Raw genomic sequence first — 21,706 nt, forward strand, 5'->3', positions numbered from 1 at the left:
CAGAGTGGCTGGGGAAGCCCAGCCAGATGGGCGGGGTATAAATAATAAATTATTATTATATTATTCCTCCGCCACTGGCCGCTGCTTTGCTTGTGATTTGCTTGCTGAATGCTCTTGCTTGTGACCCCCAACTGGCTCAATGGGAAAACTTTCGAAATTCATATAAAATCACTCCAGTGACGGATTGTCATCATTCCAACGTTGTTCTACTCAGAAGGAAAATGGCTAGCAGGGGAGGAGCTTGGGACATGGGATGGGGGAGCCGTAATGCCCCCATAATCACCATTGCCTGGGTGATAATCGCTGGCATCCTGGCCAGAGGCGGAGGAAGGGGGTGCGGTGGGGGTGGGCCGCCCCAGGTGTCACCACTGAGGGGGTGACAAAATTCCGGGTGGCACCACTCACCACTGGGCTTCCAGTGCGCCCGAGCCACGCATCTCTCCTGGGAGTGACACTGTGGCTTGGGCGCCCACAGGCTCCACACTGCCCCAAACATTCCGCCCGCCTGCCCCTCAGCTGTAGGGTGGCTGAGTGGGAGGAGGCAGGCAGACTCCACAGAGGCCACACAAAGCGACCTGCCCCGGCTCGCCCCAGTTTGTGTGCTTAACCTGGTTGGGAAAACAGGAAAATGTAAATACTTGGTTTCACCTAAAGATTGGAAGGTGAAGGTCATAGGAGGGACAGGAAAAGCCTTCTGCTCAGGTTTCTGCCAGAAGAGCCCTCCCAATTTATGACATAGTTATGACAAATGTATGATGTTTTACTAAGGGGGTTATGGGTAATTTGGGACATTTTTTTAAAAGGGGGGAGCTATCCTTTGTTTGGGGCTTCTCTCTGCTTCTTTTATGTGGTAGTGCGAAGTCTTGTTGCAACAATAAAGATCAGGCCTACTGGCCGCTGTTTTGCTTCTCCTGTTTTGCAGGATGAGGCTTCTCCTGACTGAAGTCTCTTATTTGTGACCCCCGACCTGAACCTACGGGAGCCAAGGTTAGGCGATTGTGGGGTGCTCCAATAATAATAATAATATTATAATAATAATTTATTATTTATACCCCGCCCATCTAGCTGGGTTTCCCCAGCCACTCTGGGCGGCTTCCAACAGAACACCAAAATACAATAACCTATTAAACATTAAAAGCATCCCTAAACAGGGCTGCCTTCAGATGTCTTCTAAAAGTCTGGTAGTTGTTTTTCTCTTTGACATCTGGTGGGAGGGCGTTCCACAGGGCAGGTGCCACTACCAAGAAGGCCCTCTGCCTGGTTCCCTGTAACTTGGCTTCTCGCAGCGAGAGAACTGCCAGAAGACCCTTGGAGCTGGACCTCAGTGTCCGGGCAGAACGATGGGGGTGGATATACTGGACCGAGGCCATTTAGGGCTTTAAAGGTCAGCACCAACACTTTGAATTGTGCTCAGAAGTTCACGCTGTGATTTCCCCTCTACGTTCCTTAAACCTGCATATCCTCTCCCTTAGGAAGCTGATCCTTTCCTGCAAGTAGCAACTGATCCCTGGAGCAGCTGCTGCCATGACCTCGGTCCGCGAAGTCTCCAGCATTGCCGAAGACCTGCTGTGCCCTGTCTGCCTCTCCATCTTCCAGGACCCCCGCATGCTGGTCTGTGGGCACAACTTCTGCCTCTCCTGCTTGGAGAGCTGCGTCGTCCCTAAGGGGCAGCACCAGGGAACGTGCCCCGAGTGCAGGGATCCCTTCGACCTGAAAGATGCCGCCCGCAATAGGGTCCTGGCCAACTTGTCTGAGAAGGCCCAGCTCCTCCGGCTGGAGCAGGGGCCCCCATCGGGTGGGACCGGGAGCTCGTACTTTTGCGAGGAGCACGAAGAGCCTCTCAAGCTCTTCTGCAGCCAGGATGAGGCCCCTGTCTGCGTGATCTGCCGGGATCTGCCTCAGCACCAGGGCCATAGCTTTTTGCCTATCAAGAATGCTGTCACGGGTTTTCAGGTAGGAGTCTGAGGATGCTTGAGTTTCTGTGGGATGATAGGTGGCCACAGATCTTAGGCTGTTGGGATCCACTTTGCACTGTCCTAGAACAGCCCAAGTTTCACCAGCTGGAACCAGGTACAGTGGTACCTCGGGTTAAGTACTTAATTTGTTCCAGAGGTCCGTTCTTAGCCTGAAACTGTTCTTAACCTGAAGCACCACTTTAGCTAATGGGGCCTCCTGCTGCTGCCACACCGCTGGAGCACAATTTCTGTTCTCATCCTGAAGCAAAGTTCTTAACCTGAAGCACTATTTCTGGGTTAACGGAGTCTGTAACCTGAAGCGTATGTAACCTGAAGCATATGTAACCCGAGGTACCACTGTACAAAAGAGGGGCTGTGTTGTCTTTCTTTTCTTTTTTTCAAAATTTATTTATTTGGTTTTTCAGATTAAAATTTTACAGCCACGTGTCCAACGTACAATATAAAAACAAGGTTCCGAGGGATCTCTTGGACTGCTCCTCCTCCCCTTTGTCGGTCCTATGGTTAACCATTTCCTCCTGGGTCTTTTATAATAATCCAAATCTTCTATCTCCCCATTGTATCCAGAATTCACCATTAAACTACAAGTGATATTCCAATCCTACTAACGATTTTAACTACAGTGGTACCTCGGGTTACATACGCTTCAGGTTACATACGCTTCAGGTTACAGACTCCACTAACCCAGAAATAATACCTCGGGTTAAGAACTTTACCTCAGCATGAGAACAGAAATCGCATGGTGGCAGTGGGAGGCCCCATTAGCTAAAGTGGTGCTTCAGGTTAAGAACAGTTTCAGGTTAAGTACGGACCTCCGGAACGAATTAAGTACTTAACCTGAGGTACCACTGTAGTTTACAGTGGTCTTTTAAGATAAGTTATAAAAATTTCCCCATTCCTTGTTAAAATTTTGGTCTTCCTGATTTCTGATTCTTCCGGTCATTTTAGCCATTTCGGCATAATCTATCAACGTGATCTGTCATTCCTCTCTGACAGGGACTTTATCTTCTTTCCATCCGTGCTTTCTTGGTGGGTGGGCATCCTGCTCATAGAGTTAGGGAACTGAGCTCCTCTGAGCACATGCTCAGCTCGGGGATTTGTTTTCCCTTGGGGAAGGGTCATCGCTCAGTGGTTAGAGCAGTGTTTCTCAGCCTTGGGTCCCCAGCTGCTGTTGGACTACAACTCCCATCATCCCTGACCACTGGTCCTGCTAGCTAGGTACGATGGGAGTTGTAGTCCCACAATAACTGGGGAGCCAAGGTTGAGAAACCCTGGGTTACAGCATCCTCTTTGCCCACAGAAGGTCCCATGTTCAATCCACAGAATCTCTAGTAGGAATAGGAGAAACTCCTGCCTGAAGCCCCCAAGAGCTTCTGCCAGTCAGTGCCGGCAGTGCTGAGCTAACTGGACCAATGGTGTGACTTGGGATAAGGCAGCTTCCTAAGCGAACCCGTGGTCCTGTCACACACGAAACCTGCTATTCTGCAAAAGCAGCTGGCTAGGATGGGATAGGAGTCACAATAGGTGGGTCAGTGCTGGGAGGGAGAGGGGCAAGGCAGCCTTTGATGTCAGTGCAGTGCAAATGCACCAGCAGAGTCACTCTGTGCTCCAGTTTGCACTGTGCCAACTTCTCCACTGCCTCGCCTGTCCGTCCTGGTAAGCAGCAGCGACCCACCTACCAGGAAGCTAGTGTAGCAGCTGTGCCCCACTTCTGCCCTTCTTAAGTATACAGACTATTCATGCCTTGCCCCTACCTAGCCATGGGGCAAATTGTATTTCAGAAGTAAGTGTGTCTGGGTACACAAGTGAACTATCCTGGGAGATTCTGGTCTTCTGCTCTTAAACGTATTCAGGCCCCTCCTCTAATTTTTGTTAGGGTTTCATTTTCTTTGCTTTTGCTTGTTTTTAACGACATTTTTATTCTAATCTGCCATTAGCTGCTTAGAGAAGACAAAATATATAACATCATAGTAATCATCATCATCATCATTTATTATTTATACCCCGCCCATCTGGCTGAGCTTCCCCAGCCACTCTGGGCAGCTTCCAACAAAATACTAAAATACAGTAATGCATCGAACATTAAAAGCTACCCTAAACAGGGATGACTTCAGATGTCTTCTAAAAGTCTGGTAGTTGTTCTTCTCTTTGACATCTGGTGGGAGGGCGTTCCACAGGGCGGGTGCCACTACCGAGAAGGCCCTCTGCCTGGTTCCCTGTAACTTGGCTTCTTTCAGTGAGGGAACCGCCAGAAGGTCCTCGGCGCTGGACCTCAGTGTCCGGGTAGAACGATGGGGGTGGAGATGCTCCTTCAGGTATACTGGACCAAGGCTGAGGCTGATCAAAGAGGTGGCGTCAGACAAATCCCTCCTGTAGTTAGCAGCGATTTGGCCATACACTTGTACCTTGGATCCCGAACGCCTTGATACTTGGACATTTTGGCTCCTGAACACTGCAACCCCGGAAGTGAGTATTCCAGTTTGCAAACGTTCTTTGGAACCTGAACATCCAACGGGGCTTCCGCAGCTTCCGATTGGCTGCAGGAGCTTCCTGCAGCCAATCAGAAGCAGCACTTTGGTTTCTGAACGTTTTGGAAGTCAAATGGACTTCCAGAACAGATTCCATTCGACTTCCAAGGTACGACTGTATTAAATTGTTCTACCGGAGGCTTGTTCACACATTACGGGTGTTTATGTGACAGAGTGTACACATGGCGATTTATACAACTGCATTGCTGCGTACACAGACCGTGCACAGGTAACTGTCAGCAAGTGTACAGTTCAACTATTTGTGCACACAAATTGTGCACTGATTGACTGTAACATGTGAACATTCATACTGACTTGAGCATTCTAGACCCCACTGCTTCGTATTTTGCCCAGCATATGACCACCAAACTAGGCATGGGATTTCCCACAGCTGCCACCGCCAGACCTAATAGATGTAGATGGGCAATTTTAATTGGGGACGCAGGTCGGAAGGAAAAGATCAAATCTCCTGTGCTGCAGTCCCAGTAAAATCTGTGAGGTCCTGTTCCTGCCACCACTTACTTAATGAATATCCTGGGGCAATCCTTTAACTGGAACTGCCAGGGGTCAACCTTGGGACTCGTCATGCTTGCACAGCCTATGTTCTTATCGGAGAGCGACACACCCTCCCTCTGGGATAGCCGTAAGTTTTATCTCTCTGGCAGCAGAATAGTGCAGGGTGGATAAGCAAATAGAACCAAGGCTTCGAAGTCTGAGTGCAGTTGTCCACGTATGCAAACATGGATAGATATTGTGTGTTGGTTTGCTGTATCCCAGCCAGATTTTAGGCTGCAGATCTCTAGCACAGCCAAGTTTACGGTGCGGCGCAACATTCAAGCCCCGAAGTGGCTTTTCCAAACCCCTCTCTATTTTTTAAATTTTTTTTATTAGTTTTGCATTTAATAATATATGTTCACATTGATATTGTCCACTTTACAGCTCTGGCTCATGAAGTCGAGTGAGTGCACTGGCAAAGGAGCAAAAGAAGCTGCCTTATAGAGAGTCAGATAATTAGTCCATCTAACTCAGTATTGGCAGTGACTGCCAGGGTTTCATAGAACAGTAGTGTTGGAAGACCCCAATGGTCATCTAGTCCAATCCCCTCTCTCCCCTTTCCCTGCTCAAAACAGCTCCCATGCATTACCTGTTGTTTAACCCTGAATGTGTGTATGGACACATAAATATTTTCTGAGATGCAATCTGTGGCATTCAATCTGTGATGGTTCATTCATGCATGCAGGTCATGATTTGGTACTGTTGGTGTAGACATCAATGAATGGACAGGCATGCGCCAACCAGTCTTGTAAAAGGCAGGGGGCGTGATTCAAGCATGTTTCTGCCAAAATAAATCCCACTGGATCCAAGGTGCCATGTCGTAAGGTTGCTTAGGGTTACAACCTTTGAATACTTCCCAGAAAGAGCATGTTAGAACAGGGAGGTGGGAGGGGGAAGAGACCGGTAACCTTTTGCTTGGGTCTATTCATTTTTCTCTCCAGATCTTTTGCATGGCTGTTTGTGTATTCCCAATTTTATTTGTGCATTTATTCAGGATAAACTGAAAGCATCTCTGGAACCCCTGGAGAATGGGGTGAAGTGGGCCATAAATAATCAGTCTCAACAGCAGGAGGCCATGGAAGAACTGGAGGTAAATTTTAAAAGGGAGTATGAGAGAGGAAATCATAGAACGTTGTGTGAGAGAGGAAATCATAGAACATTGTAGCTTGAAGGCAGGAGAAAAGCAGACTACAGAAAAGTCTCAGGCGTTGTTTATACGTGATGCGATGGCTTAATAAACAATGGCTTTGTGTTATGTGTGAACTCTGCCCAGCAACATAATTATGGCTTATTTACTGCCAGCAAACCACAATCTGAAGCCATGGTTCTTGGCTTATAAATCTTGGCTTGTTTTAACTATTGCTTGGTGTTACATGTGAACCCAGCTAGCCGTCTTCCTTAACTATGGTTTGTTTAATTCGGCGCTGAGGTTAGGACCTTCTCTGTGCCACAAATTCAGCAACTAATTCAGACATCTTGTTATCTGTGAACGAAAGGCCTGTCAGCCGTAAGCGTAACTTCAGCTCTCTGTGATTCACTGTAGAATCTCAATCAACACCTGTGTGGCTGCATCTTCATTGCGTTCGAGGAACTGCGTGAAATCCTCAACGAGAGAGAGCAGAACATGATGGAAACGGTTAGGCAGATGAAGGAGGAGAACCAGGCAGAAATGGAGAGAAGACTGGAATATCTGAGAGCGTTCAGCTCTGCTCACACAGAGACCATATCTGGGATCGAAGCTGCCTTGGCGGAAACCAACGAATTTGCCTTCTTGAAGGTGAGTCTTAGTGCTTCCCAGTTCCTTTTCTTTGATTGAATAACAGATGTGCAGTTGCCAGTGTCTTCTCTCTGTTCCAGATGTTTTCATTTAAGGTAGGGAACTGGACCCAGCTACCTCACCCACCCACCCCCAGGCCATTTTGACAGGGCTGGTGGCTACCTTTCGATATGGATTAGCTACCAAACCAGGTTCAGAGTTATCGTGTCAATTCACAAATCCCTAAAAACAACATGGGGCTAGTATACCTTAAGGACCAGCTGGTTCCTTACGCTCCACTTTGATCACTGAGATCTTCTGATGGGGCACTTTTGGTGGTCCTCCACTCCCACCAGTTAGTGTGGTTGCTGACCTTGAGCCAGACATCATGGAGAGTGAAGTCAAATGGGCCTTAGAAGACAGGAGTGCCTGGCATGCTCTGGTCCATGGGGCCACGAAGAGTTGGACACAACTAGATGACTAAACAACAACACTCCCCTGAAGTTTGGCCAGCCTTTACCCAGGACAGAAGCTTCTGTGTGGAACTCCTGGCCTATAGAAGTCCGTCAGGATCCATCCCTGCTCTCTTTGAGATGTCATTTAAAAATGATACTGTTCAGAAGGCCCTTTGGAACCCGAAATTTTCCGCAACCAGTTTTCTATTGACATAGGTGTATTGTGTTTTAACTGCTATATTTTCTATGGAAGTGCGGTTTATAAATATTTAAGTCTATCTATCTATCATCTATCTATCATCTATTTATCTATCTATCTATAGTTGTCAGCCGATTCATCACAGAGTTACAGAGCCCAGCACGTTTAACAAACTACAGTTCCCAAGATTCTTTGGGGAAAGCCATGACTGTTAAAGTGGCTTAGGAGTGCTCTAAATGTTTGGTTCGATGTGACCCCTTTGCAGTTAACTTGACATTATTAACCGGGGGTTAGAACCTCCTGACAGTTCATTGTGCCCTAATCTTCCCTGCCACCAGATTGATGAATTCGGGTTGACTGTTCTGTAAAGAGGGTTTGATGGTCTAGTTGGCTGAAGCTGTGCAAACTTGCTTTGGCAGGCGGTTCCAACCTTGTTTGTTTCTTTTTCCCTCCAGGGAGTCAAGGAACTGACAGGAAGGTGAGTATCAGCGTTGCTCTGTATATAGACATTGGCTCTGATCCTATTGCCTCCATGTGTGAGGACTTGAAGGGTTATCAAACACTCGCCTAGAAGTTTTATGGATTCCAGTGGGACTCCACCAACAGCTACCTAGGCTGGTCAAACTCTGACAATTTAAACAATTGTTCCTGTTGATCAGTAGTCCCATGCCCCGCCCCCAACTATTTCTCCTGCAGTGTTTTTAGCAGAGTAAAGATAAAATCAGCCGTGCTCATGGTAAATACCATTCCACTTTGAAATTTGCTGCTTTGGGGCTTAATCCAGAGAAAGTTACATATAGCCTTATAACCTGTTGATTGTGCCACTAAACCCGTCAATTTCTATGGTTCATCTGCATGCCTGGCTTTCTTGGGAATCTACCCTGTAGTGTAGAGATTCCGTGTATGATACTTGTATGATATTTGTCTCTGTGTTAAATGAGGAAACATTTAGTCAGAATTAAGCTCTCTTTAAAAACCTTTTGCAGTCAGTGGGAAAGAGTAGCAGACCAACCCTATGAATGTGTGTGTAGGCTGATTAATATTCTACAGCCTTGTAAATATGTTTGTGGGAGGGCAGTTATTGTATATTGTCATTTCTGTTTATTTGTGCTTTTATCTTGTGAACCGCCCTGAGATCTGTTGATGAAGAGCAGTATATAAACCTAATAAACAAAACAAATAAAATAAATGTCTGCATATGCTTTTGAATGCAGATTACATTTTGCATTTGTAGGCCGTAGAATTCGAAGGGGCCTTGGGCGTCATCTGTTCCAACCTGTGGGAATGTTCAGGGAGGCAGGAGAGGTTATATTGTTTACTTATATCCTTCCCAACTTGTGTTAACAAGTTCTATGATTTAGCAGAGTAACAGTCTCCTTTTAAACTTTCACAGTGGATAGGTTTGCCAGGCTTGTATAAGCCTCTAAAATAAGTTTCCTGGTAATTCCCCTTTATTCCCTCATAAAAAGAATAGACACGACACAGTCTTGTATTAAAGTATATAAAATTGTTTACTCACATTCTGTTCACAGAAGGATCCCAGAAGGCAGACTTAGGTTACAAAAAATATTCACGTGGAATCTATCCCATAAGGAGATAGTTCCTTTGTCCTCTCTTGGCTAAAAGCCAAGAGGTCATCTCAGGCTAAGATGTTTCTTCTTCGAGGAATGGAGTCAAAGAGAGAGATGACTGCCTCCCCTGTGCTATTTTGTTACCTGCACAGGTGAGGGTCACACCCACCTCTGGTCACATGTAGAGGAAGTTTGTCCCAGCCCAGGAGGAAACAAGAAGTTCCGACTGGCTGGTCCAGATATCCCCTTTTTATGTGCCCTCTAGGAATGTTGCATTTGACTGCTCTGTGTTTCACACCCCACACAACCACCGCTGCTCAGTGCAGGATCTGCAATGCAGGATATAACCAAGGTATCCCTGACAAGTGGCTTGTCCAGCCTCTCCTCAATACCTCCAATAAAGGAGAGTTCATTCCCTCCCAAGGTAACAGGGCTGCACAATTTATTCCATCTATTTAGCCCATTAGGCATACAGTCGTACCTTGGAAGTCAAACGGAATCCATTCCAGAAGTCCATTTGACTTCCAAGACGTTCGGAAACCAAGTCACGGCTTCTGATTGGCTGCAGGAAGCTCCCACAGCCAATCAGAAGCTGCGAAATCTCCATTGGATGTTTGGCTTCCGACGGAACATTCGAAAACCGGAACACTCACTTCCGGGTTTGCAGCGTTCGGGAGCCAATTTGTTTGGGAGCCAAGGCATTCAAGATCCAAGGTACGACTGTATAGGAAGTCGCCTTATCTCATTGGGCCACCTAGTTCAATACTTGTCACATGAATTTGTGTGCCAGTCAGTAATCACGCAGTTCAAAGATGGAGTTAATTCTTTATTAGCAAAAGCACACCCTCCACAGACTTGGTTGAGTTTCAGACCTAACTGTCCTTCTGGCAGTCTGCCGCCATGGAAATCAGTTGCCGAGACTGAAAGTCCCCACCTCCTGTCCAGGGTTCCCCCCCATCAAATAATCAGAGACTGCAGCTGTGTGGTCATCCTCGCCTCCGCCCTTCTCATTCCTCTTCTGGTTCTGGGAGACCAGAGGGGAGGGGAGCTAGGTGGATTGACTTGGCTCCCTGTGTTCCTAATGACTGCTGAATTGGGTTGGTCCACTGGAAAAAAAAAAGAAAGAAAAAATCCTTCTCCATCTTCACCCGTTTGTCTGTGCACTTGGGAACTGCAGAGCAGCAAGGCAACAGTTGGGCATCTTGCCGTTCCCATACGCCGCATGTTATATATCTATTCCCTGTAGGAAGATGTAGGAAAATGCCTTGTGGCTCTTATCAACCAGTGGGTCAGGCCATGGCAGAAACTCAGAGGTTCTTTCCTGACATGCTCCGCTAAACCTTTTTTAGTTGAACTTTCTGGGGAGCTGAAACCTCAACTTTTTGTACGTTTCTGAGTGCAGTTCAAAGTGTTGGTGCTGACCTTTAAAGCCCTAAACTGCCTCGGCCCAATATACCTGAAGGAGCGTCTCCACCCCCATCGTTCTGCCTCAACATTGAGGTCCTCCTCCGAGGGCCTTCTGGCGGTTCCCTCACTGTGAGAAGTGAGGTTGCAGGGAACCAGGCAGAGGGCCTTCTTGGTAGTGGCACCCACCCTGTGGAACACCCTTCCATCAGATGTCAAGGAAATAAACAACTACCTGACTTTTAGAAGACATCCGGAGGCAGACCTGTTCAGGGAAGTTTTAAATGTTTGATGTTTTATTGTGTTTTTAATATTCTGTTGGGAGTCGCCCAGAGTGGCTGGGGAAACTCAGCCAGATGGGCAGGGTAGAAATAATAAATTATTATTATTATTATTACATGCAAATATATGGAAGTGTGGTCTCTTCTCTCTGCAGAGTCCAGGAACGACTTAAAGAACAGGTTGACGAAACAGCCAAAGAAGCCTGCGAGGGTGGAGAAGGGGAAGAGGAAATTAAGGAGGAAGTCAACCAAGATGAGGATGCTGGTGAAAATCTGGGTGAAGGCAAGGCCGGTGGAGATGTCACTGATGAAGAAGAAACTTACGAAGGAGCCGAAGCCCAGGGCGCAGAAGGAGAAGATGAGGAGTGGGCCATTGTGCCTGTCGATCCAGCTCTTGTAGAGCTGGAAGAGTTGCTGGATTTTGATTCCTGGAAGGAGATGCTGAGAAGCATCAGTATCAGGGAGACCTTTGTCCCAGACTCACCTTGCCACTCTCCAACTCCGGAGAAAGACATGCCCCAGCTGGAAGACAGCGATTCCTTACCCAAAGAAGCACCTTGGCGAAGCACTGGTTCCACTGAGGCTCCCATCGTAGCTGAAGCTCCGAGTCAACCACCACGCAGCTCATACTTCCGCAGCTTCCAACAGATGCCCTTTTTGGGTTCTTTTCCGCCTTTTCCTTTTGGAGGGCAGTTTGGGCCTGGACATGGGTGGATGTCTCATCCCAGGCTGGGCCGCGGCACGTTTCAAGGCAGGCGAGGGCCACGTAGCCATCCTTTTGGCCCCCGAAGGGGCCAAGGCAGAGGATATTATCCGAACACACAGACATCCCAATCCAGTGAAGGCAAAGCTTTGCCTCAGCATCGCTGGGTGCCCCCTAGGAATGAGCCACCCAAGGTCAGAGAAGCCCAAGTCCCGGGGCAGGGAGGGCAGAGCAAGCCGGAAAAAGCAGGTGGGGGGTCCTCAGCGACAGAGCCCCCCAAACCAAGGGAGGCTCATGGTTCGGGGCGAATAGGAAGAGGAGGTTGGTCCAATAAGCAGAAGACCCAATCCAGTGCAGATCAAAGCGGAGGTGGATCTGTCAAGAACGAGGCTCGTGCCTCCGGTCAGGCAGGATTGGGACAAGGGCAAGGATCTGCAAAGAGACCCGCAACCCCCAACAAAGGGGGCGAAGCCTCGGGAAACAAGGGCTCTCAGAATAAGCATCACGGAGGGCGAGGGCGTGGTAGGGGCCGGGGTTCAGCCAAGGGCCCCCAGAACAAATAGCTGTTTCCATCAGAGGTGGGTGCCGTTGGACGCCGAAAGAAGGACATATTAAGAGAAGTGACCTTGTTAGGGGATGTGGTTTCATTCGATGCCCTTATCTCTCAGCCTCGGTCCATACTGGAGTTCATGTACAGGAGAGCGCTCTTGCAACAACCGCTATGGGAAGAAGGACACGGGACTCGAGCGAGGCCTTCACTCTGGTCCAGTGGCGTACTCTGCTGTGTCCAAGCCGCATGTGTTTAGCTGGTGAACGTAGGTGAAACGATTTAGAAACCTTTAGACTTTAGAATGTGCCTCTGATTAATTGAGCAGTAGTTTTCATTCGTTTTGTTTTTAATGCAATTATGTGTGTTTCGAGTACTTGGCAACAACAAAAGGCTGGCGCTTCGTTCCTTTCCAGAAGATGCATTTTTCCCTACTCCTCTCTATTCGTGGAAAGAAAGGCTTCTCCTAAAAATAGGAATCTTTTTCAGCTCAGGGGCAGCAGCGTCTGATGGGTGCAGCCCTCTGGGGGCCAGAGGCAGAAAAGTGGACAGAGCAATGGATACAACTCCTCTCTCTCTCTCTCTCTCTCTCTCTCTCTCTCTCTCTCTCTCTCTCTCCCCAGCAGGCTACATTCCAGCCACACAAAACTCAGGTCCCCCCCCTGCACCCACATTCCATCTCTCCACCCTCCCATCAGGCAAGCAAGATGTGTTATCGCAGTTCAAGGAGGCATTCAAAGCTGACAAAACCAGAATAGACGTGACGCAAGGCAGGAGTGTGGCCTGAGAAAAGACATAGATTCATATAATTGAAGAGTTTGAAGGGACCCAAAGGACATCTAGCCCAGCCCCCTGCAATGCAGGAATCTCAGCTAAAGCATCCATGACAGAGGCCATCCAACCTCTGCTTAAAAACCTCCAAGTAAAGGGAGTCCACAACCTCCAGAGGAAGTCTGTTCCACTGCCAAACAGCTCTTAACTGTCAGAAAGTTCTTTTTGATATTTAGTCGCCATCTACTTTCTTGTAATCTGAAGCCATTGGTTCAAGTCTGACCTTTCAGAGCAGGAGAAAACAAGCTTGCTCCCTCTTCCAGGTGACAGCCCTTGAGATATTTGAAGATGGCTATATATCTCCTCTCAAGTCTCCTCTTTTCCTGGGTAAACATACCCAGCTCCTTCAACCATCACAGGCCAGATTCTTGTTTTGGATTGTAGACCCAGTGTGAAGTCCAAAAAACCCCTGTAGCACCCTAGGTTTGCGTAAAGGCGGTTTGCACGTGACAAACTTCAGTTGGTAGAGGGTCTGGCTCATTGGGAATGCTGTGTGTTTTCCATTTTCCTTTTTTTGAAGTGGTGATCATCAACCTGAGTACGTAAGGCAGATTATACAGTAGAGTTAACATACTTCCCCCCACAAAATACTATATTCTTGTATTGGGAGTGTTGTAAACAAAATCTGCCCTTTTTCCTTTATAGGGTATCCAAGAGCCCATATAGAGTCCTTACGTGGGTTCCCTGTTGGTAGGAGCGAATAACAGAGGCCAGCCAGAGAATATTGAGAAGCAAAGCAGCTAGTAAGCCTGATCTTTATTGATCTGTTGCAACAGGGTGCTCCCCTCTCACGCAGGAAAGGAGGAGGACCCAGAACAAAGGTGTGCCTGCCCTTATATAGACATTTTAAATTCCCTTGCCTGGAGCTCAAGACCACCCCTCCATACATCACACATACATCACAGAAGGGGTGTAACCCAAGACCACCCCCCGCAAACATCATACCTACATCACAGAAAAGGCGGTCTACAACAGAAATTTGAATGTTGTTGTTTTTCCTGTCTGCCAGGTTATCTGATAATGCCTTATCTGATTGCCTTTCCTGGTAGTCTGTCACCCTTCGAAATGGTGATTACTAAATTCCTGTAACAAGGAAGGTTTTTTTACCTCCTCCCTCCTTGCAGAAAAACATTTGGTCAGCTTGGGAGTCAAAATGGTTTCAGGACTGTCTTCCTGTGCTGCTTCAGACATGTGGTTTGTATATTTCTGTACGTGTTTGCTTGGTACATTTATGAACATTTATTATATATCTAAGACCTTAAAATTCTTATAACAGGAGTTACAAGCTCTAGAACTCACTTGCAATACACTTGATGGGAAAGGTTTAGCTGTGCAGAACTGTTCCCCAATTTAGACTTCTAGTAACCAGCACAAAGGTGCCTTAAGTTGCAACTCCATGCCTGAAATTATACAGCTAAATTCAAATGGATGTTAATGGCTCTTGTCTTCTGTGTTGAAATGTATTCGCCCCCCACCTCTTAAATAAATGCTTTCCTTCTTTAAAAAATAAAATAAAAATCCTGAGTCTCCTCATGAAGCTGATAGCGAATGGTTCAGACTACCAGTTCAGCATGTTCATAAAAGAGCATGGAAATATATAGTTCAGGACTGTTGATTTATGCTTCTTTGCTGCACAAAGCTATTATAGTCTTTATTGAGCATTTCTTCTGATACATTTATGTGGAGGCTGTTTGACAATAAGCACTCATTCTGATTTGCTTGTAGGGCATTTTTAAGTCTTCCCAGTAATCTAATCATTCCACGCTTTTCAATGCCTCCCCTCCCATCTCTCTTAACAACAAAAAATAAATAAAAAATCTTTATAAAATGGATCTGTTGTGCTAGGGGCAAAAGAGCTCTTAAATACCCTTTAATTGGGCCAAGTTCTTGGTATCCCCACCACAAAACAATGACCATCTGGAGCAGGGGTCAGCAAACTTTTTGCATGCATGGGTAGGCAAACTAAGTCCCAGGGGCCGGATCCAGCCCAATTCTCAATCCGGCCCACAGACAGTCCAGGAATCAGTGTGTTTTTACATGAGTAGAATGTGTCTTTTTATTCTCCCCCTTCGCCCCATGCTTGGCACTCGAAATACAGCCTTAGTGGCATGGAAGGCACTAGGGAGGCAAGAAAACATGGTATTTCCAGAGCATGTTTCTTAGCATCCATGCCATATGGAACACTGCTGTAGCAATGTCTCAAAGGAGTCCTGGTTGGAGGAGCTGTAGCTGCTCGCTTCTCCGGCAAACCAGCACCAGAAACCATTGGCCATTTAAAAAGATTGGGGGGGCAGGGTCATGATTACAAGGGAGAGGGATTCATATCCCATTGGGTTCCTGGTGCCACAGGGAATGTGCCAAGGCTTCAGTTGTATTTGGAATCCAGAGAGAGCTTTCTCCAGATTAAGAAATAGCAGTTTCCCAAGCCCAATAAGGCTGATTTGGAGAAACTGTTATTCATCTTCTAAGAGGACCATCTTCAATCAAGCACATGCACCATTGAAGCTTAAAATGATGAGGACGGGACGTTTTGGGTTCTAAATAAAAGGAAAGGAGGGCCTAACCTTCACCTGTCTCCTGTGAGAGTTCACTAGGTATCTTTTCCTACATAGATCTAGCCATGTGGTAAAGTAATGGGTAATAAGTGAGATGTTGACGTGGTTGGTCTACCAAATACTGCATTTCAATTCATTCATCACTTCGTCCTTCACCCCTGCCTTGCTGCTGTGGCACTGGACATCATAATGGTGCCTTTGAGATGGCACTAGGAAGCTGCCTTCCTTGACTCTGACTAGCAGCTGTCCAGAGGTTCAGATAGTGGCCCTTTCCAGCTTTCTCTGGAACTGCTAAGGATTGAGCCACGCAAGGTGGATGTTCTGAGCGATGGCCCATCATAAGTGAGAGGGCACAGTGGCCAAAGTACTGCCACTCTTCACTGCCTCATGATAGGCCACGCTTGCGCCACTCTTCCCAATTCAACCGCATTCCCCTCCCTCAGCCCCACCCTGATTCAAAGACAAACTCTGACAAAAGGACTGTACAAAATGCAAAGCGCTTTATTCACCACATAAATGGAAAGGACTAAAAAAAAAAAAAAACCACCCCCAAACATCTATATATTAGTGTAAAAATTCTGTCTTTTTCTCCTGCTTTTCAAATATATACACATCCTGATGCACAGTACAAAGAAGACGCAAACAGCTACAAGTATTCCCCAGGGAAACGCACACACAAAAAGGCATTCGACAAGATTGCGTAGAGGCAACAAATCAGAGAAGTAACGGCGGGCATAACGCGCCCCTGAAATTTCTTGAAATAGAAATATACATCTAGTTATGATGAGTCGTTTCACACCATTGAAAATACGTAATTAAAAAAATTAGTTTGTCCTCGTTAAGCAGAAGCAAGTCATGACTAAGGCTGCAATCCTATGTGCGCTCACTTGAAAGAAAAACCCCTTCAACTTACTGGGACTTCCTTCCTGATTGAACATTTTAGGATTGTGGTGTATATATCCCATTGAAAACAATGGGATGGGGCTTATGCTGCAAACCCCCTGCAAATGGACCTGGGCGTTTGCCCCAGTGAACTAAGTGGAACGTTGAGTGAACAGACGTTGGCTTGGACTGCCCCGGCATTGATTCTGAAGGGCGGTGCTTGGTAGAGTTAATTTCCATCTTTGTATTCTCTTGGTTACTGCTTTGATAATCTGCCACCCCCTAACTTATAAATGCTCTCTGCAACTATCTACTCAAAAAGCTTTAAATTTTGAAAGACGCTTGATGAAACGGATCCGCTCTTAGTCGACGGAAAATGCTACTTTTAACTTTAATTGGGAAACCCAACAACACTGGGAGGAAGAAAAACATTATTTCCCTCTCCTTCCCACTAAACGGGGCATTGGCACCGGCAAAGCTTATTGCATGGGTTACCTGTTAAGAGGAACTTCCTGTGTAGAGACACCCCCTGATCTAGCACAAATCGAAGTACAGGCTTCTATGCAGATAGATCCCACTGCCGTTGAGCACGACCTGGTGTTGAGTTTCAGGCTACGTTCTCGGGGGAGTCTCCACAATGGAATCGCAGAGAGAAGGGGGGGGGGGAATGGATCGATTCCCCCAGCACCTCTGCTTGCTTTGGAAAAGTGCGTCCCTGCGCCACTGCTTCGTGCAGTACAGTATCTACAATCACGTCACCTCAAGTCTCCAGGAAAGGAAGGGGAAACGAATTCAGGAGAGAGGAGAGCCGGGCATGGCTTGGATCTGTGGCACGTGGCTAAGGGAGAACAGAAAACCAGCCCTTTTGGAAACCAAGGGTCAATTCCCTTTTTGAGGTTGGGCCATGATTGTACCCAGCCCAAAGCCTCACCAGATCTTGCCAGCCTGGTCTCCTGCCAAGAGGTACCCCCCCCCCGCTCCCACCCCACTTACCCCTACAGAGCAGCTAGTACTGGGTTCTCCCAGCTACAATGGATTAGCAAAGTACCCTCGAAATCATTTCTTCCAGCCTCTCCAAACATCCAGTGCTCAGTTAATCCCAGTGTGCTCAGAACAAAGGGTCCTTATTGGTTCAGCCAGTGTCAGTCCAGTTGTGAATGAAACTCAAAGGCAGAAATGTAGCCCCCCAAGTGTGGAGTCTCCCACCCCCAACTTTCTCAGGAAGGGATGGCAGGTAAGAGAGTCACACTCTCTGGGAAAAGAGTATGGATGGGCAGGAAAGAGAACAGAGAGCAAGTTCTCAAAGGGTAAAATACTGAGCCTCCATAAAGCAAGGTTGTGGCGATGGGGGGGAACTTTTTGTTTCCCCCTCCAGGCTCCCCATAACCAGCACTAAACATTTGATCCCAGGATAGCTGGAATATGCACAGTCAGAAGAGCATGAGACTCTAAATTTCAGGGTCGTGGGTTTGAGCCCCAAGTTGCGCAAAAGATCCCCGTATTGCAGCAGAAAAGACTCATAATTCCACGGTTCTAAGAGACCCTTGCATGCGGTTGTCTGCCTACTGCTATGTGCAAATGTCTGAGGATGGGAGCAACCACCAAGCTTCTGCATCAAAAACAGGATTGTGGACATGGCTTCTCCAGCCCCTCCTGAAATCACACACACACACACACACACACACACACACACACACGGGAGAACGTATTAGAACATAGGCACATCTCTTCCTAATTCATCTGGCATGATGGGCTGTATTGAGGGGCAGTCACCTATACACAGAGACAGAGAGTCAATGAGGATCCACAGCTGGATGTCTGTAAAGTTGCCCATATCCTAGCTGGTCAGGTGGGGAAGGCTACACCTGCCTGAGGCTCCTAAACCTCACTCTGGGACCTTGGCCAGTGGGATCCTGGTGTTTCATGGTCCTCAGGGGAAGAGGTGCGGCTCCACCGAAAATCCTTCCTAATCACAGCACTGTCACATTGGCCCAACAGAATGAAGTTCAGCATGGAATTCATTCTTAGTTTTGGGGGGTGTTCAGAAGTGTCCTACATAGCTTTATCTCAATAATGGTTACAGGAACCCTGTAAAGTAGGCTGGTGTCATTACACACCCACACTCAATACTACAGCTAGGGGACCATAGCCAAGGGAACAGGGTTAATTAAGGCCACCTAGCGATAAGATCTGAATCCAGGTCTTCCAAGTTTATACACTTAGCCATCTATCATAGCTGCAGGAACACTGTGCCCAGCATGGAACTGCCCAGATGGAAGCGAGTGGGTGAGCATTGGCCAATCAGAAGACTTGTAACCTGGCGCAACATTGATAAAATGAGGTTAGGGAGGGCCTTCTAGCAGACCCCAACAACAGCAACCCGTGCTGCCTTAGTGGGAGGCTCAACTCACACTTTGAGAACCTGGATATACAGGGGAATAACAGAAAAGGTCAGCGGATGAAAGGAATTCAGTGGAAACACATTCAACATGTGGGTACTGGTGAAGTTTGTTCAGATTAAGGCAGATTGATTGAATCAAAGTAGAACTGCATCAGACAGGAAGAGGAACCGGGACGAGAAGAGAATTGGGTACGTATGTGAACAGGTAGGCCAGAAAACAGAGAAGGGGAAATGTGTTGGAAATGTATGGCAGTGCTGAATCATGAGATGTTTGAGAGACGGTTAAAGATTAGCAGAAGAGAGTGATGGAGCAATTGGGGTAGGGGGAGAAAGAGAGAGAGAGAGAGAGAGAGAGAGAGAGAGAGAGAGAGAGAGAGAAAATCATGTGGATGGAGAGCAATGGGTGGACCAACCAAGGCTGAGTCAAGGATGGGCAGACAAGATGCCCCCCGCAGGCACCCCAGAGCCTGAGGCCCTCTTGAGCTCCATCCTGCCTCCTCCCTCAGCAGTCTCTGTGGCGCAACTCAAGTCCTTAAACATAATCTCCGCTGGCCGGCACCAATTCGGTTCACACCATATTGAGGGCATCTTCAGCCAGGAAGCGGTGCAGATGTTGGAAAGAGGGGCGGTCCTTAGCCTCTCGCGCCCAGCACCTCAGCATCATCTCGTAGACAGCCAGCGGGCAGGCAGGAGGACGAGAGAGATAGACCTGGGGAGGGAGGGGGAAAGGGAGGATTACAAGGCAAGTCATGTGACCAGGAGGAATGGGAGGAGCTCAGAGAATTGGAGGGGCAGGTTGCGGGGGTGAGAAATTGGGTCATGGGAGGAATTCAATTTGGGGGAGGGCCCCAGTGGATTGAGAGGAGCTCTGGATTAAAGGGAAGGACTAGTGAATTGGGGGGGGGGAGGTTTATAGCATCAAGGGACAGGAGCTTCTAAGCACATACTCAGGAACATGTAAATAGCAGGACCTGGGCTGTGCATGTGGCTAGCATGAAGAAATCCCCACATCCTGTCACACACAAAAAGAACATTCGTGGTTCTACCCCCAAGCGCTCTCTAATCTCAGCCGCCTCATGCAGAAGGAAGTTCAGAAAGCTTTTGCTGGTGTCGTTGTTGTTGTTGCTAAGGCTAAACAACAGGGAGTCAGAAATCCTTGGTGATCCATTGCAGGAGAAACCCAAACCCTTTTGGAGCTCAGGGGCTCATTTGGAAATCTAATAAACCGCTGCGGTGAAAGGAAATAACCTGTTTTACTGAAAGAAAACTGGCGATGCTCAGAATGCACACTCTCAAAAAAAAAAGGTAACACAAAAGAAAACAGAGACCCCAAAAGTGCTCATGTAACCTCCCAAGCAAACAATGAAAACACCCAAACCCATCAAGTTAAAAAATAATAATAATGGAGGGGCAGGTGCCAAGGGTTGTGTGTCTGAGAGTGCTACTGTGCACATAGGTGCCATGTTGAGGAACCCAGATCCTTTTGCAGATCACCCAGAAATCTTCTCATAGCTCCTGATCTGCCTCCCACCCACCCCAGCAGCACAGATTCCTGGAGAAGTCATTGCCTCCGGCCAGGCTCCCCAGTTGTTGTTACCTGTTTGCCCTGGTGCCGGAAGAACTCGCCGGCGTTCTCGATGACGGCTTCGTCAGTGAGCTGGCTGTAGGGCTGCTCCTGGCACAGCATAAGCACCTCCCAAAGTGTGACGCCAAACGCCCAGACGTCGCTGGCTGTGGTGAACTTGCCCTGAGGGAAACAGAGCAGGAAGGTGAAGAACAGAGACCACATTTACTCCTTGGTGGTCCTGGCACTCCCCACCCTCTTCATCCCTCACTTTCTGCCTTCGTCCTCAAGCACTGGGCGCTGTGGTGTAAACCACTGAGCCTTGGGCTTGCCGATCAGAAGGTTGGCGGTTCGAATCCCCGCAACGGGGTGAGCTCCCATTGGTTGGTCCCAGCTCCTGCCCACCTAGCAGTTCAAAAGCATGTCAAAGTGCAAGTAGATAAATAGGTACTGCTCCAGTGGGAAGGTAAACGGCATTTCCATGCGCTGCTCTGGTTCGCCAGAAGCAGCTTAGTCATGCTGGCCACATGAACTGGAAGCTGTACGCCGGCTCCCTCGGCCAGTAAAGCGAGATGAGCGCTGCAACCCCAGAGTCGTTCACGACTGGACTTACCATATTTTTCGCTCTATAGGAGGCACTTTTTCCCCTCCAAAAATTAAGGGGAAATGTGTGTGCGTACTATGGAGTGAATGCAGGCTCTTTGGCTTCAGCGATAGCAACGCGAAGCCTCTGAAGCGCAGAGGGAGCGCTCCCTCCGCGTTCCGGAGGCTTCGCGTTGCTCTCCAGGCTTCAGGGATAGCCACCTGAAGGCTTCGGGTTCCTTTTGCTGAAGCCGGGAGAGCAAGACTCTCCTGGCTTCAGCAGAGAGGGAGAGCTGCACGGCGCCCCTTCAGCCAAGCGGGAGGAGAAATGGAAGGGGCTCCGTTTCTCCCGTCGCTTCGCTGAAGGGGCGCCGAGCAGAGAGGGGGAGAATTATTTTTTTCTTGTTCTCCCCCTCTAAAACAAGGTGCGTCCTATGGTCGGGTGCGTCCTATAGAGCGAAAAATACGGTAATTGTCAGGGGTCCCTTTACCTCAAGCACTTGGAAGACCTAGGCCCCATCTTCACAGTCAAAGCAGTGTCGCACCACTTTAAAACAGTGATAGCTCCCTGCAAAGGATCCTGGGAACTGTAGTTTGTTAAAGGTGCTGAGGGGTTGTTCCCCTTGCAGAGTTACAGTTCCCAGAGTTCCCTGGGAAGAGGCACTGGCTGTGAAACCACTGTCATGTTGGACTGCAGAGGAATGGTGGCAGGAACCAGCTGGGGAACCCTCAAGGAAAGAAGACTCAGAGCCTGGGGATTGGGGTGGGACGACGATGGGTGGCCAGAGGGAGGAGACTGGGAGGAGGAAGTGGCGGAAGTTGAAGAGGGAACAGGGAATAGTGAGCTGGGAGGACTCAGAGTCCTTTTTGTTGGGCATAATTCAGAGGGAAATTCCCAGGTGTCAAAAAAGACTATTAA

General features: G+C 47.9%; 2 protein-coding genes across 5 annotated transcripts in view; one reads left to right on the forward strand and one right to left on the reverse strand.

Annotated features, from left to right (window-relative positions):
- The first annotated feature begins 1,475 nt into the window (after nucleotides 1-1,475).
- Nucleotides 1,476-13,070, forward strand: LOC128408663 (tripartite motif-containing protein 54-like). The gene is made up of 5 exons (XM_053378652.1): nucleotides 1,476-1,953; nucleotides 6,051-6,146; nucleotides 6,600-6,833; nucleotides 7,922-7,944; nucleotides 10,878-13,070. Exons 1-5 carry the CDS (start codon nucleotides 1,525-1,527, stop codon nucleotides 11,986-11,988), a joined length of 1,893 nt encoding a protein of 630 aa, XP_053234627.1. The 5' UTR covers nucleotides 1,476-1,524; the 3' UTR covers nucleotides 11,989-13,070.
- Nucleotides 13,071-15,836: 2,766 nt separating this feature from the next.
- DDR1 (discoidin domain receptor tyrosine kinase 1) overlaps nucleotides 15,837-21,706 on the reverse strand; it is a 106,966-nt gene continuing 101,096 nt past the window's right edge. For all 4 annotated transcript variants that reach the window (XM_053378645.1, XM_053378644.1, XM_053378643.1 and 1 more), the window contains 2 exons: nucleotides 20,239-20,388; nucleotides 15,837-19,350 (listed from right to left, as the gene is read on the reverse strand). In XM_053378645.1, the coding sequence (XP_053234620.1) occupies nucleotides 19,210-19,350; nucleotides 20,239-20,388 (291 nt within the window). In that variant the 3' untranslated portion in view covers nucleotides 15,837-19,209. The remainder of the gene's footprint in view (nucleotides 19,351-20,238; nucleotides 20,389-21,706) is intronic.

The sequence above is a fragment of the Podarcis raffonei genome, chromosome 2 (assembly GCF_027172205.1).
Source record: "Podarcis raffonei isolate rPodRaf1 chromosome 2, rPodRaf1.pri, whole genome shotgun sequence".
NCBI lineage: Eukaryota > Metazoa > Chordata > Lepidosauria > Squamata > Lacertidae > Podarcis > Podarcis raffonei.